The following is a 17,626-nucleotide window of genomic DNA, read 5'->3' on the forward strand; positions in this document are numbered from 1 at the left end:
AATAATGATAATATATAGTGAAAATTAGTATTGTAGTGACCAAGTACTCTGCTAGGCTCTTAGGTAAGGCAATATTATTTACAGTCAAAGAACCCACAATGTAGTAGGGAAATTAATCTCATCATTCAGTCTGAAATAGACTCTTCACATGTTTATTGATACTAGAAATATGTTCAGTTTTTATTGGAATCCTAGAAGCCTCTAAAGTTTTTAGACCTTTCTTTCTTCTTCAAGTATATAGATAAGTATAATCAGAGAAACCAACAAAGGATATACCCAGTTAGAACACTTAGTAGAAACAATAAACTTTCAAAGAAAAAGAACAAATATTCCTATGTTTATTAAGTTGAAAAAAAATGAGAAAAGAAATTGTGGATTATCTGACATGAAATCAGTAACAGTCAAATCAGAAAATAGGATAATAAATATGAGGGACACTGTAAGGCTAAGAAACCCATGGATGTAATTTTCTTAAAGTAGTCTTTGAAGGGATCACATAGGGAATTGCTGTGTGAAATCCAAAAAGCAGTGTTAGGTTAATGACCTGGATTATGAATTGGCTGGCAGAGTTTTAGTAAATGGCAACAAATCTTCTTGTAGAGAGAATAACAAATTTGATAGTCCTCTAGGGCTCACTTTAGACGCCTATCCTGTTTCACTGATTTGGAAAGTGAAATGATTTGAATGGCATCCAACCAAATCTGTATGTGATGCCAAGATAAGAAAACAAGCAGATAATTGACAAATTAAATTCAGTGTCAGAAAATATAGGTTATACATTTGGGGAATGAAATGGGAAAAGAAAGCCAAGTGTACTATGAATAGAATTCATCTAGAGGAGACAAAGGAAGAAACTCCCCATAAGAGATATCTGCTGGTAATATATATTTTTTTTCTTTTAGCAGCAAGGAAAGACTTTTGAAAGTATGGGAATATATAGAATAATTTATCGATTAAAAGAAGGAAAAGAATGATAAGTGTAGGAAGAAGGGAAGCAAGTGATTTTCTAAATTTAACACAGTCTTTCATAATTATTATAGTATAATAATAATAGTTCACTTTTATAGAGTATATTTACAATGTATATCTATTACCTTATTTAATCCTAACAATAACCATTTGTAGTAGTTTTATAGATCTTATTATTCCAATTTTTTTATAACCTTTAGTCTTATGGAACATAATTAAATGAATTTCACAAGGTGACATAGATAGTCAGTATGGACAACTGTGGTCTTTTTAAAAAATAATAATAGTTAAATCAGAAAATAGGATAATAATTATGTTGTTGTTCAGTCACTTTTCAGTTGTGTTTGACTCTTTGTGACCCCATTTGGGGTTTTCTTGACAAAAATATTGAAGTGGCTTGTCATATACTTCTCTAGCTCATTTTACAGATGAAAAAAACTGAGGAAAGAGGTTTAAGGGACTTGCAACTTGGACATAGTGTCTGAGGCCAGATTTGAACATGGGAAGTTGAGTCTTTCTGACTCCCAGGCCCCGCACTCTATCCACTGTGCTACCAGCTGCCCCATAATAACTATGAGACACATTGTAAGACTATTGAAACCATGGATATAATTTACTTAAAGTAGTCTTTGAAGGGATAACATGGGGGAGCTGTATGAAATCCAAAAATCATTGGTAGGTTAATATAACTCTTCAGTTCTAATCCACTCCCAGAGTGAGGGTCAGAAATTATTTTCAAATTTGCACTTATTTTGAGTTAATCCAGAAATTACAGGGATGTGGGTAGTTTAAGGGAGAATTAAAAAGAAAATGAAGACAAATGGGAATATTAGCATCTATCACCATTTCCATATAAGTATTACTATTAGAATCAAAATGCCAAAGGGTTCATTTATGTTATAATTTCAGACTTCTCTTTCAAAGCACCACTATCTTCCCATCCATTGGCATTATAATTCTCAAATACTCACTTAAACTCACCCTAAATATCGAATTTATTTCCAAGTCTCTTGATCTTTACCTTCACCTCATTATATATGTCCCACCAACCAGATACAGTTCCTCATTACCTCTTAACTTCAGCTATTGCCATAATCTCCTGGTTGGTTGGTCTCCCTACCTCAAATCTTTCCTTACTCCATTGTGTCTTCCATTTAACTGTCAATATATTTTTACACAATGCAGAAAATAGGCCAATTTGAGCCACATAGTGTGGGAAAGAGAGTAAAATATAAATGAAGTTAGGAGGATAGGTTGGGACTAGTTTGTAAAGAGTTTCAGATGCCAGAAAGAAATTTTTATTGATTCTAAAGATCACAGGAAGCCCACTGAAATGAATGAACAAGAGTGATAAGAGTTAAAACTGTTTTATGAAATATCACTCTGTCAGTTGTGTGGAGGATAGACTGGAAAGAGAATCAGTTTGAGGTCAGAAACACATTTAGTGCTGCTCAGGTGGGAGACGATGAGGGCCTGAAGTAGGGTTTTGGTTGTATAAGAGATGCAAGGGATTGTACCAATAACAGTGATGAGACATGGCCATTAATTGTGTATTTGGACGTGAAGAGAAATGAGGAATCAAAGATGCCTCCAAGGCTGCTAACCTGCGTGGCTAGAAGTATAATGGTTCCTTCAAAAGAATTAGGTAAATTTGGAACAGGGTTGGTTTGGGGGCAGGGGACAGATAATAAGTTCTATTTTGGACATATTGAATATGAAATGTATAAAGGAATCTAGTTCACCTAATTCATAATTTGCTAGTTGATAATAGGAGACAGGAGACCTAGATACTTAAATCTGGGAGTTATCTACTATGAAGAGATAGCAATGGAACCCATGTATGAGCTCATCAGGTCACTGAGAGACAGTGTAAAGAGGCAAATGAGTAGAGCTTTTGGATATAGGAAGAATTAAGTGGAAAGAATGGGGTTGATGATCCAGCAAAGAAGATCAATAGGGCACTTTCCAAGATAAGAGAACTGAAAGAGAACAGTGTTGCAAAAATCCAGAGAGGAGAATATCCAGGAAGACAAAATGATTGATAATGTCAAATACTACAAGGCATTGACCTTATTCATCAGTAAGCCAACATTCTAATTCATTTCTCTTGTTTATAGCTATTGCCCTTCCTATACTACCTCACCACTTCAAACTTGGAACACTTTGAAAAGTGTTGTACGCATATTACTTAATTAAAAAAATTGTTTTTGAGTGCCTACTATTTAAGACAGTCCATTCTCAAGGAATTTATAATCAAATAAGGGAGATAAGGCATGCATACAAATTATTATAAAGTTTACTCATTTTGTATCTGTTTTGTAAATATTTGCACATGAAAGTGCTGTCTTCTTTGGGTGTAAGCCCCAGTAGACCAGGGTTTTTGCTTTTGTCTTTGTATCCCCAGCATCTGGCACAGGGATAGGTAGATAGAAAGTGATTAATAAATGCTTATTAAATGAATGTTAAATGGATGAATGTAATATGAATTACACAAAGTGCTAAATGTATATTTTAATATCTTCAAATTGATAATGACTGTGCATTTAATTGTAGTAATATTTGTTGCTGATTCACTTAATTCAAGATTGTTTACTTCTTTGACCATATGATCATATATTTTTAAAATTTTTTAGCATTTTTAATAAGTTTTGAGTTCCAAATTCTGTCCCTCCCTCTCCTCTCTCCTTCCTGAGATGGTAAGCAATCAGACATAGTTTATACATGTGCAAATGGTAGTATATTTTTAATATTATTGTGAATTCTTATGACCCCTGAGATACAATTGGCAAATTGGAAAAAAAAATTATCATAACTCGCAGACTAATGGAACAGAGACACTTTAGCTTTACTATCTACATACTTTCTTAAATTTAAAATCTGTGATGATAAATGATAAATGATAAATAGGTAATGTGTTGGGCAAAGAAATGAGAAACACTTTCTAACCCTAAATACTTTCTTTATAAGTACTTGGAATATTAATACTTGGGTAGTGAGTTTCTCCATCCACTAAGATTTAGTTTTGATGCATTGTTACGTTATTAAGATGATGCTAGACTCTCTCTCTCTCTCTCTCTCTCTCTCTCTCTCTCTCTCTCTCTCTCTCTCTCTCCCCCTCTCTCTCTCTCCCTCTCTCTCTCTCTGTTTGTATCTGTGTCTGTGTCTGTGTCTGTCTCTCTTGGCTTTTTGGAGGGGGGAAGGTAGGGCAGTTGGGGTTCAGTGACTTGCCCAAGGTCACATGGCTAGTTTTTTGTGTTAAGTGTCTGAGGCCGAATTTGAACTCAGGTTCTCCTGACTTCAGGGCCGGTGCTCTATTCACTGTGCCACCTAGCAGCCCCTGTAATGCTAGATTCTCAAAGAACCTCTTGTTCCAGGGGAGCCAAGCTATCACTTATATCAAATAATAAAAATTTTTATTCTAATTCTGCCAATACAGACTTTGTGCTTGGTCCAAAGATCAATCTATCTAATTTCAAAGAAACTCATCATTAGGTTGCCTATAAGTAATGAAGTCTTCATACACAGCAACCCTCAAACATTTTCTATAAGAATTGAGGTCAGTATCAGTGAATGGAATACCTACTGTGATAGAACCACAGATCCCTGAACTATTGAAGAATTGGATTGCATATCACTGGAGATCTAATAATAATAGTTAGTGATATCTAGCATTTAGTATGTTACAGCTTATGAACTGCTTAACTTATATTATCTGATTTATCTTTACAACACCCCTGATAGGTATTATTATTTTCTTCTAAGTAGAAGATAAATACCATTTATCAGGAACAGTTGATTGACTGTTGTAAAACAGTGTTATCAAACTCAGAAAACCATAGATAAGGATCCCTGCAGGTCACATGTTGTTTTAGAAAACTACATATTAACATTGTTGTTTTTGTTTATTTCCTTACTTATTTGTTTGTTCATTCTGTTAAATATTTCCCAGATAAATTTTAATCTGGTTCAGCTACCACTGCCTGTTTTGAAACCTCTGTGGTAAAAAGATACCTCTTCAGGTTTTTGTAGGTTTTGATGTCCTTTTAATTCTTTCCAGTTATAAGATTTTATATTTACAAAATAGTCATGATCCCTTATATATATTATTACTGTTTATAGTTTGAAGTTTCATTCAAGTGCATTATCTTATTGAGGTAAACAGAACAAATGTTATCTCTACTTCACATACGAGAAAACTGAGATTCTAAGCATAAATTAAGTGATAAACAATAACTTGATTTTATCCTCTCATATCTTCTCAACTTAAGCAAGATCTCTCTGTGCTTTCTGTATAGGTAAAGCAGAATTATACCTTCGGGATATGAGTTTCAGGGCTTTATTCCTTGAGGAGAATATACAGTGTTATAGAACTCTTAGGCTAAAAATAACGCAGACACATCAATTGCAGTTTTGGGAATTGTGATGTTGAGGCACTGGGATGGAAGGCCAATTTCCAAATGAGAGCAGATCATTCAGGATCTTTTGTTGTTAGTCTTTAAAGATTGAACTCCTTAGGAGAACTGATGGAGAAAGAAACCAAAATTAACTTAATACAGCAATTAAATTAGTTTACTAGTCAATATCATGGCATTTTCAGATTGTAAAAAGAAGATTGCTTTAAATTTATTCCTTTTAACTTTTGAAGTTACATTATGAAACCCTAATTTTTTAATATTTTGATCATTTCTTCATTGAGTTGCTTTATATCACAAGTTAATTCATTGGATGATTAAATATTCTTTGAAAAGTTTTGTCTTGGTTTAGTGTTACATCTTCCCTACTAACAATACAGCTGAAAAGCCAGGTTTAAAATTCATTCATCTATTCATTCATTCAACAGACAGTAAATGTTTGCTCTCTACAAATATGTGTAATTGCACAATTTCTGCTCTCATGAAATTTACTTTTACATAAGCATATATACAAATAATTCATACTTAAATATAATCCATAGTATCTTTCTTGAAAGATACTTTCTTGAAAAATACTATTTTAGAAAATAGTATTAATATATCCACCTTCCTAATTTAGGAATCATGTCAATGTAAACTTTTATTAAAAGGGTTATTCAACCTCTGATTTAACACTGGTAGTAACATGAAGTATGCTGCTTTCCAAAGCAGCAAGTTCCTTTATTGATCAGTTCTGATTGGTAGGAATTTTTATTTGGGTCCCCAAATTTACCTTCTTATAACTCCCTCTACATTGCCCCAGTCCTGTACTTTAGTGAAAACTTAAATGCCTGCTTCCTCTCTTACCAGCAAGCTCTAATTTTACTGAGAGCCAAGTCTTAAGGCAGAGGAAAGTTTTCCCAAGAAATGTGCCCTTAAAAATTTCACTTTGAAATTAGAAAAGGAAGGGAAATCATTTAATCTTCCTGGACCTTGCTGAGATATAAGGTGCTGTCTGAGGATGCAAGAGGGAAGTATTTTCATGAATGGCAATATTATTGGAGGAGATAAGGTGTGAAATGGGTCTTGAAGGGTTGCTGTTATTATTTTAGCTGGCAAAGACTGTGGTTTCTGAGTTTGAGTGGAAGAGTAGCAGATAAAAACAGTTTGCAGAGTCACGAAGGAGAGAGAATAAAAGATGTCTAGTGAAAGGTGAATAGTCTATGTGTATGAATGTGTATACATATATACATTTACATGTCTACACATCGTTATGCATACACACATACAAACAACACAAATATATAAGATAAAACTCCCAAGGGAAGTTACTACCAAATTGTGAAGGGTCTTGAATTTTAGACTGAGGAACTTGTATTTTTTTTCTGCTAACAATTAAAGACTTTCCCAAAGTCATACATGTATATGGTTATAGCGTCACAGATTTAAAGGTAGAAGGGACTTAGAAATCATTTAGTCCAACCCCCTCATTTTACAGATGAAGAAATAGGCTCTGGGAGGTTGAATTGCCTAAGGTCACCCAAGAAAGTAAGTGATGAAGCTTGGATTCAAACTCATGTTCTCTGTGCCAAATGGAATCTTCTTTCTACTTAGACCATGCTGGTGAGGAACACAATCAGAGTTTGAACCTAAGTGCTCTGACACTAAATCAAGTTTGTTTGTTTTTTCCTACTATACTATTCCTCTTTCAATAATGGAAAATCCCTCATATGTATATACACTTGCAAATCTTGGGGAGAATTTCATAGAGATCTTTTCTTAGATTTTATTAACTTGGTTTAACAACCATATTAACAGTAGTTATTGATATTCCATATTAAGATAAGAGAGGGGAGTTCTCATTTCTTTAACCCAATATGTAAAGAATCACATCAATAGTATGACTTTGAAAGACATTTTTGGCTAAAAACTAGAAAGGATGAGAAAGAGTTTAAATAGCCAAAGAATATGAGAGAGAGAAATAAAATAGGAAACTGTGATAGTGTATAGAAAGAAGCCTCAGGATTACATTTACTTAAGTTTGTGAAAGATAGAAATGACTTGGGATTGGTCACAGAAAAATGCTGAGAAAGTAAAACACAAATACTTGGCTTCAAATAAAGTCATTGGTGTTTTAAGATATTTTCCCCTTTTGAGTTAAAGAAGTATAAAAATGTAGCCTGTGGACCCCACCCTCAAACACACACACACACACACACACACACACATACTGCAATGGGAATGATCAGAGGGCATGTCTGACTGTAACCTAGAGCAATTTATCTTTTAGAAGATTGGGTAGAGAAAGGATCTTTGAGATTAGTAGAAGAAAGAACTTCTGTTTAGAAGTAGAGAGGCTTTTCTTACTTTACACAGTAGCAACTCCCAGACTTAAAAAGAATGTCAGTGCCCCTATTGCTCTGTTATTTAGAGCCTTTTGTCTCATTGACATCACTTTCTCTCTGAGCAATATTTCACTGGAATCCTCTTATCATCAATATACTTCTACCTGAACTTTTTCCAAACATTGACATCAGTTCTGCTTAAGCTATTTCCATGGTAAGCTTTCCTCTCTTTCCACTCTTAAAGCTTTTTTCCTGAAATCACTGCTTCCACTCCATCTATTTTTCATTCCTACACACACTTGAGTACTTCCTACAGGTCCTGTCCTTTGCTGGGGGAGTCTTAATCTGCCAATGATAGCCCTTTCTGAGTGAGCTATTTATGCTTTTGATATCCTCTTGTACCCTAGCCTTTCCTCACTACATATGTCTTATGGTGCCACTGAACTTCTCTCTTCCTTGTGATCCTGTCAATCAGATGTTATAACTAGGCCCTAGCTCTTTGCTACTAACTTTATCCTGTGTTCCTGGCAACTTGTTTTATCCTGTCAGCATCGAAACTGTAGTCATCAGATTTGTGTGACACTGTTCTGCACTTACCTGGGCTCAGAGATAAGCATGCCACTTTAGTCTCTGAGCCTTAAGTTTTCTTATTTGTTAAATGAGCATAAATAATGATGTGCTTATGAACACCTTCATGAGATTGTTTTAAGGGAAAGATTTTATTTTATTTTTTTTTTTAAAGCAATCAGGGTTAAGTAATTTGCTCAAGGTTACACGGCCAGTTATTTCTGGGTGTGGTGCTGAGTATCTGAGCCCAGATTTGATCCAGGTCATCCCGACACTGGAACCAGTGCTCTTACTCGCTGAGCCACCTATGGGAAAGATTTTATAAATCTTAAAATGGTATGTTAGTCAAGTATAAGTAAACATTACTAAAGGCCAGTGCCAGGCACTATGCCAATCATTTGCAACCCAGGGAGAGTGGTTCCTGCCTTCAAAGACCTCAGATTTTAGTGACGAAGACAACATACAAATGACTGTATACATATAAGATATATACCTATCTGTGTGTGTGTGTGTGTGTGTGTGTGAAAGAGAGAGAGAGAGAGAGAGAGAGAGAGTAATCTGAGAGGAAAGACAATAAGAGTAAAGGGAAAAGGAGAGAAGTGCATGGGAATACCTCCTGCAGAAGAGGCAATTTAATGTGAATCTTGAAGGATACCTGGGAAGCCAGGAGGCAGAAGTGAAGATGGAGAGAATTCCATGGGAGACAGCCAGTGAAAAGGCACAAAATTGGGAGATGGAAGAATAGTAAGAAAGTAGGTGTTGCTCAGTTATAGTGTACTTGGGAGAGGTATAAAGAGTAAGAAAATTGTCAGTATGGGTATGGGAAGGGACCTACACAAAAGAATCTGAAGGAGGGGTGGGAGAGGAAGGTCACATAGTCAGACCTACACCTTAGGAAAATGATTTTGGCATCTTAGTGTGAAATATATTGATCTGGGGAGAGACTTGAAGCTTGCAGGGTAGTATAAGTAATATGGCTGTGTAAGTGGGTAGAAGGGCATGTATACGAGAGATTGTAGAATTGGCAAGACTAGGCAACTGATTAGATATGGTAAGTGAGTACAAAAGAGGAATCTAGGATGCTGAGATTTCAGGCCTGGGTGATTAGTAATTTAGTTATGCCCTTGACAATAACAGGTAGGGTTTATGGGGGTACATAATGAGTTCTGTTTTAGGCATGTAGAATTTGAGATGTCTGTAGAATATCCATTTGAGATGTCTAAAAGATGTACAAGAGGATACAGTTGAAGATGTGAGTTGTGTTTTAGGCATACAGAGCTTGAGATGTCAGTGGTATATCTATTTTGAGATGTCAAAAAAAAAGTCCGTTGAAGATATAGATGTGAGGCTAAAGATAAGGAGAGAGGTTAGGGTTGTTTATATAGATCTGGTAATCATCTGCAGAGATGATAATTGAACTCATGGGAACTTATGAGATCCGCAAGCAAGTAGCAGAAAATATTATATAGACTCAGAACAGAAACTTGGAAGAGTTGGTTACCTGTCATTGGTGGGTATGATGAGAAAACCAGGAAAGAGCAGTGTTGTGAAAACCCAGAGAGGAGACAGTCTCCAGAAAGATTCAGTGATCAAGAGTAATAAAGGATACAGTGAGGTCAAGAAGGATGAAGAATTAGGAAAGGGCATTAGATTTGACAATTATAAAACCATTGGTGACTTTGAGGAGAACAGTATAACTTGAATGATAAGTTCAGAAGCCAGATTGCAGTGAGTCTAGAACCATGTGAGAGAAGAGTTTGTGGAGATACCCACTATAGGCATCTTTCTCAAGCAGTTTTGCTGAATTTTTTCTGAGGAAGAGAGATATAGGATGATACCCGGCAGGGATAGTCACATCAAGTGAGAGTTATTTAAATTGATGGAGACATGGATGTATTTATAGGCATCAGGAAAGGATCCACTAGATAGGTAAATATGACATGTAAATGTTAACTGTATAATTTTGTATAATGATGGTGATACCATAGGAGCTGTCCAGCTTCCAGAGTCTCAAACCTTCTACCTGATGAATTAAGTCTCATGGATGCTTAAAGTTTAAAGGATTCGAAGTCTTAGAACTTAGAAATGCTCAGGGCTATTCACTTTGACCTGTTTTTAAAGAAATAGGCAAAAATCCTATTTTATGGACAGGTCTGCATTTCTAACATTTTTTTTTACAGTGATGGGAAGGAGAGAAATGCATTCTGAGATACAGACAACCAATTCACAAATAAACCTTTGAAACACAATCTGTTTTTAAGTTTAGCCTACCATTATTCACAGGATTATAGGAATGTGGGGGCTAAAAAGGAATCTTACGGATCATCTGGTAAAAAAAAGGGTACATGTAAAATTAGTTCAGCAAATATTTTTTAAAAGCACTTATTGTGTGCAAAATATATTGCTGTATTGCATTCAGAAGCTTGCTTTGTAAAGATGAACACTGTTTTGGGATTCTTTTTATAGTAAAATTAACTTTTTTTTAATCATGGATAATCATCCCTTTCCTTATCAGTTTAATACATTTAGGTTTTATTGTGTTGAGTTTCCTAAGATGGGAACATATGGATTTTTTTTGGTTGTTCTGGCCCAAAGAAAGGTTATCCTTTACAGTGCTAACCCACTGAAAAGAACAATGTATGTCATAAAACACTGCCAGATGCTTTGCTAAAGCAAGGGTGAAGGTGACCTTGTATTAAAACAGGGCAGCTCCATGTGTACCTTGCCTTGTTTCCTGAGAGAGGCTTTTAATTCAGGTATCTATAATAAGCACCAAGTGAACCTTTGAATGTGACACCTTAGGCAGTTATCTGAGACCCTAAAAAGTCTGTGCCATGACTCCTAGGCTGAATTGGCACATTGATTGATAGAAGAATCAAAATCCTGAATCTTTCATTGGATCTTTGCAATATCTTCAGATAACTTATTCAAGTAGGTTATGCCTATTTCCTCATCTATACAGAGTATATGGCAGAGAAAGAATATCGATACATGCAAGAATAATGTGGATAAACCAATTAAAGTTGATTTAAAAATAAATTGAAAAACTACCATGGCATAATGGAACAAGTACTTGGAGTTGTAAAATGTAGCTCTGACACAGCAGCTGGTGGTACAGGATAGAGCGTGGGGCTTGGAGTCAAGGATACCTGAGTTCAGATCCTGCATCTGACTAATTGTGTGACACTGGGCCAGTCATTTAATCTCCCCCAGATTCACTTTCCTCATGTGTAAGAAATAATAATAGTACCTATCTCATAGGAATGTTGTGAGGACCAGTTGAGGCAAGATAATATAAACAGACTTTATAATGTTATATTATGTTAGCCATTACTGTGTAATAACAAGTCATTTAACTCATTGAACCTCAGTTTATACATTTAAAAAATGCAGATATATTCATACTAACTGCCTCACAAGGATGTTGTATATAAAGCACTTTAAAAATAGTAAGGTGTTATAGAAAAGTGAGCTATTTTATTACATAAATCCTTAGGATTTTTGTCATTCTCATACTCACCGGAAGTTGTTGACAGTAATTTCATCAATATATCAGCCTTTTTTTTCATACTTAGATTTTAGAGTAAGGGAATTAGGACATTTGGATTCTGTTTTGGAAGCAGTTAAATTGCACAGTGAGTAAAAGTGCTAGAATTGGAATCAGGAAGACCTAAGTTCAAAGCCTGCCTCAAATACTTATTATCTATGTAACACTTAGCAAGTCACTGGCCTTTCTCAGTTTCACTTCCCACTACCTTATATATGATCTCCCACCCTAAACGGATAATGAATTCACCTATTACGAGTGCAGAAATTGCACCTTCGAGAAAGACCATGAGTCAGGCCCTGAACACATTGAGGAAGGAAAGAGAGAGTGTCTTACTATTTGATTAATAATAGCCACCAATATCTGGATTAGATGGTAAATTTGAACAGTTTGAACCTTGGGGAAGGAGAGGTGTCTACATGATGATAGTAGACAGGAGAATCTTGATGTGGCAATGGGAAGTAAAGAGTATTCCAACACTTCCACCACAAACAGTGAGTCCAGCATTATGAGTGAAAGTATAAGTGGTGCTAAAAGGCTGGCAAGGGATGCATTGTCATCAGGAGGTAACTAGGTCCCAGAGAGGGCCAGATAAAGGAAAAGTTTGAGATGAAAACAAATTTGTTAACTATGGAGCAGGCATTACAAAGAACACAGTGGAAGAGGCAGGTAAATATGGAGTGGGGCACATTAATTTATCTGTTTTTATTTTACTTTCCTATAGGCTGTTCATTTTTCTATCCCTACTGGTCTTAGAAAACAGCAAAAAAGCAAATACAAGAAGTAGTTCTGCTTTCCTGTATACAGGTTCCATCTAGTGGCTAGTAGCTGAGCAGTGTCAGCTTTATAATTTGAAAGAATTAAGTGAGATAATATACAACTATTTTAAAATATATTTAATTTATTCTTATTGTTACTGTGGTTATGGTTGTTATTGTTCACATTTTCTAACCACAACTTTCCATGGAGGGAAGTGATTTAATTTTTGCGCGTTATTTTCTTCTATGTAATCAAGAATATTTTATGGCAAAAAAGGGCAACTTGACATAGAGGTGTCCTTCAGAGACTATATACATACATACATACATACATACATACACACATACACATACATACATACATACATAGATAAATGCACACACATATATACACATATGTGTATATATGTAAAGAGTGGTGTGTGTGTGTGTGTGTGTGTGTGTGTGTGTGTGTACACACACACACACATAATACTTCATAGAAAAGATGACTTCTGGGGCGGCCAGGTAGCACAGTGAGTAAGAGCACTGGCCCCAGAGTTGGGATGACCTGGGATCGAATCTGGGCTCAGACACTTAGCACCCACCCAGAAACACCTGGCCATGTAACCTTGAGCAAGTTACTTAACCCCAGTTGCTTAGGGATGGCCAGCTGGCACAGTAAGTAAGAGCACTGGCCCCAGAGTTGGAATGACTTGGGGTTGAATCCAGGCTCAGATACTTAGCACCACACCCAGAAATAACTGGCCGTGTAACCTTGAGCAAGTTACTTAACCACAATTGCTTTAAAAAAAAAAAAGAAAGAAAAGATGACTTCTAACTGACTTAAACCCTTGAACAAGTTGCTATTAATTACCCAGTGTTTTTGGCCCTGCTGAGTTTTTTGAAAGAATAAGGAGATCTAATGATCTTTAAACTCCAGATTTTATAATCTGTACTTGGCCTTATGTTATGGTCTAAGCTCATGTTAAAAAATGCAGTTTTTAAATGAAATTTTATTTAAGTAACAAGTATGATATAATGGAACATGCACTGGATGTGTAGTCTTGTTTCAGCTTCCTAGTCACATCTCTAAGGTTCTGTTCAGCTCTAAATCTGTGATTCTGTGAGCATGCGAAGTCTGTGCTAGTGCCATCTAGCCTGCTACATCTAAGTCATTATATAGTTGGGATAGTATTTATGCTGATTAATCTTATTCTAAGTTATTGTATCAGGATTTGATCACATAGTATTTTCTAGCACATGCTATAATATATTTTAGAAAGGTTTCCAATGCAGGTTGATATGCAGTGATTTCTATGACCCTTCTTTTCTCTTTGCATAACTTAGAAATTTTTTACCAGAATCTACCATTCTCCAAACTTACTGTTTAATCAAGATTTTATTGTACCTTTATCCTTTTGTGCACCTATGTTTTTAATTTCCTTGAAAGATTTTCATTTTATTCCTTCAGCTGGTAGTGTTATTTGTTAATATACTTCTTTTTGTATTTCAGAAAAGATGTTGGTTTAAAGAGATTTTTTCCTAAGAGTTTGCTGGAATCTGTCAAGGTAATTATAGTCTTCTTTATCATAATCAAATCAGGCAAACACATTTCCCTAAATGTGAGATGCTTTGCAAAAATTAAAATTACTTCCACCTTAGTCTTTATTTATAGTCATAAAGGTTCACTTAAAGAAGCATTAAATGTGTTTATACAAATACAGCTTTGTTCCTTAAAATAGTAGGTTAAAATATAGTACAAAAATACTGATTAAAATAACCTCCCAAAAGTAACCAAACTCAGATTGATTCCAGTACCCAAACTTGGTCCTGGAAAACAGATGGTGAAATACATTTCCCTATTCACATTAGAGAGTTGATAGACTCCAAATGGGAACCTGATATTCATGCTATGGGATGTGGTCCTTTGTCAGTCTGTTTTACTTTATTTTTATTTTTTACAATGAAGAATTCTATGGGATAGGCAAAATCTCAGAAAAAAAGATTATGGTACTAAAAACATAAGGCATCAATAAAAATGACCTCATAAAACAAAAGGAAACATTGGAGATAAAAACAAATTTGAAGAAAGCTTGACGAAGAGACCCTTATTAAACCAGATCCTCTCAAGGTTGTTTAAGCATGAAACTGAACAGGTGACACAGACAGGAGATGGAAAAACTGTGTAAGTATTTGTGTAACAGACTCTCTTCTCCATCAATTACAAATGGAACCACCACATTTGGACTTCAACTTCACCATCCCCCAAATGATGGGCAAGAAAATAGAAATGTCATAAAAAGATGAAAAGATCAGCTGGGCTGAATTAAAAATACAGAAAGGAGGGACTGCCAGGTGGCTCAGAGAGTAAGAGCACTGGCCCCAGTGTCGAGATGACCTGGGGATCGAATCCGGGCTCAGATGCTTAGCACCACACCCAGAAATAACTGGCTGTGTAACCTTGAGCAAGTTACTTAACCCCAATTGCTTAAAAAAAAAAAATACACAAAGGACATCAGTCAGTCAATAAACATTTATTAAGCACCACTTTGTGCCAGGCACTATACTAAGAGCTAGGGATACCAAGAAAGGATAACAGTCCCTGCCCTCAAGGAATTCCAATCTAATGGGGGAGACAACAAACCAGCCATTATGTACAAACAAGCTACATACAAGAAAAATAGAAAGTAATTAAGAGAGGAACAGCACTAGGATTAAGAAGAATTGGTAAAGGATTCCTTTAGAGGGTAGAATTTTAGCTGAGAATTAAAGGAAACCAGAGAAGTCAGCAGTCTTAGTGGAGGAGGGCAAATATTCCAGGCATAAGAGACAGACAGAGAAAATACCCAGGTTGGAGAGACAGAGTGTCTTGTTTGAGGAACTACCAGGAGGCCAGTGTCACTGTACATGAGCAGAATGGGGTAAAAAGTGTTAGTAGATTGGAGTGGTCTGTAGGAAGCTCTGTTATGAAGGGCTTTGAATGCCAAACACAGATTTTTTTCTTTTTAATGTAGATTTTTGAATACATTAAAGGTTAGAATTTCCAAGTTATCTGAAGGAGGGAAGGATATGGAAGACATGGGGAAAAGCTCAGGATTTTCCTATTCCAGTAAGAAAGATGTCAGAGAATAATAATACCTCCTAATAGTTTATTCCTATTTTCCCATAGCTATAAACTTTTTATGAGAATAATCTCTCACTAAAACAACTAGGTAGGAAAGTGATCAAAATGCTAAACCTGGAGTTAGGGAGGCCTGAGTTCAAATCTAGCCTCAGATAACTTAACTCTAGGCAAGTCATTTAATTTCTGTCTGCTTCAGTTTTCTCATTTATAAAATAGGGATAATGATAGCACCTTTCTCCCAGGATTGTTATGAGGATAAATTGAGATAACATTTATAAATTGCTTTGCAAACCTTAAAAGCCTTTTTAAATGCTAACTATGAAGGACATCTAAAGCTAAAATATGGATTACCCTACTGGGATCAGGTTGACTCACAAAAAAAAAACCAAAAGGGAATATTTTGACTGACAGCATTATTATTTACTATAAACTGTCTACATGAGAATTGTAGTATTCTCATTACTCAATAGCCAATTGACTACTATGTGCCAGGTACTGAGGTTGCTAGGAAGAGAGTAAAAGACATTCGCTTCTGGGGCAGCCAGGTGGCACAATAGAGTCAGGAGGACCTGAGTTCAAATTCAGCTTCAGACACTTGACACAGTAGCTGTGTGACCTTGGGCAAGCCACTTAAACCCTTGCCTTCCCCCCTCCAGAAAAAAAAGACATTCACTTCCATCGATGAGGTCACAAGCAAATGGGATAGATAGCAAGCAACTAAATAGGTACAAACAAGCTATATACAGTATAGATGAATTGGAAATAATTAACAAAGAGAAGGTACTAGAATTTAGATGATTGGAAAGACCTCCTATAGAAGGTAGGATTTTAATTGTGACTTGAAGGAAATCAGGAAGCCAAGAGGCTAAGATGAGGAGGGAGAGCATTCTAGGCATGGGAGATAACTAGAGAAAATTACCAGATCCAAGTGATGCTGAGAGATGGAATGTCTTGTCCATGAAGCAGCAAGGAGACCAGTGTTATGGGATTGAGAAGTATGGAGGAGGGTGGTAACATATAAGTAGGGTGAAAAGGTGAGAGAAGAGGTTATGAAGGACTTTGAATGCTAAACAGAGCATTTTATATTTCATCTTGTAGGTGATAGGTAGCCACTGGAGTATATTGAATAGGTAGGTAAGATTTTTGGACCTGTATTTTAGGAAAGTCATTTTGATAGCTGAATGGAAGATGGATTGGAGTGGGGAGAGTTGTGGCATTCAGACAACCAACAGAATATTGCATTTGTCTAGGTGTGAGATGATGAGGGCTGTCATCAGGGTATTGGCAATATCAGAGGTGACAGAGGTATATTTGAAAGATGTAGCACGATAGGAATTGATAACTGCATATGGGGGTTGAAATGTAGTGAGGAATTGAGGCTGATGTCTAGGTTGTGAGCCTGAGGGACTAGGAGGATGGTATTTCCTTAGACAGTAATGGGGAAGTTTGGAAGGGGAAGGAATTAGTAGGAAAAATAATCAGTTCAGTGTTGGATTTGTTGAGATTAAGATGTCTATGAGACATCCAGTTGGAGATGTGAGAGATTAGGGCAGGATAGGAAGATTTTAAAATCCTCAGCATAAGTATGATAATTAAATCCACAGGGGGCTGATAACAAAGAGAAGTAGACTAGAGGAATTAGAGAAGAAGTCTAGAGGCAAAGGCCTGTGCCACCCGTGGTGAGAGGACATGACCTGGATAGAGATCCAGCAAAAGATAATGAAGGATGGTTTGATAGGAGAGAGCGATGTCCCAAAACCTAGTGAAGATAGTGCCAAAAAGTGCAAAGAGGTCGTGAAGAATGAGAATTGGGAAAAGGACTTTGGATGTGACAGATGATTATTAGTAACTTGGAAAAAACAATTTTGGTAGAATGATTAAATGAGAAACCACATTGTAAGGGGTTACGAAAAGAGTGAGAGGAGAAGAAATGGAGTTATCTA

The 17,626-nt window shown here is 36.0% G+C and overlaps 1 protein-coding gene across 8 annotated transcripts in view; it reads left to right on the plus strand.

The window, feature by feature from the left end:
• The window catches only part of PTK2 (protein tyrosine kinase 2), a 439,876-nt gene that overhangs the window by 225,666 nt on the left and 196,584 nt on the right, over window positions 1-17,626 (plus strand). For all 8 annotated transcript variants that reach the window (XM_069081220.1, XM_069081223.1, XM_069081221.1 and 5 more), the window contains one exon: window positions 14,073-14,127. In XM_069081220.1, coding sequence (XP_068937321.1) covers window positions 14,073-14,127 — 55 coding nt within the window. The remainder of the gene's footprint in view (window positions 1-14,072; window positions 14,128-17,626) is intronic.

This window comes from Petaurus breviceps, unplaced genomic scaffold (genome assembly GCF_028583685.1).
Source record: "Petaurus breviceps papuanus isolate PSGF00001 unplaced genomic scaffold, PetGlider_PUasm1.0 98, whole genome shotgun sequence".
In the NCBI taxonomy this organism is placed as follows: domain Eukaryota; kingdom Metazoa; phylum Chordata; class Mammalia; order Diprotodontia; family Petauridae; genus Petaurus; species Petaurus breviceps.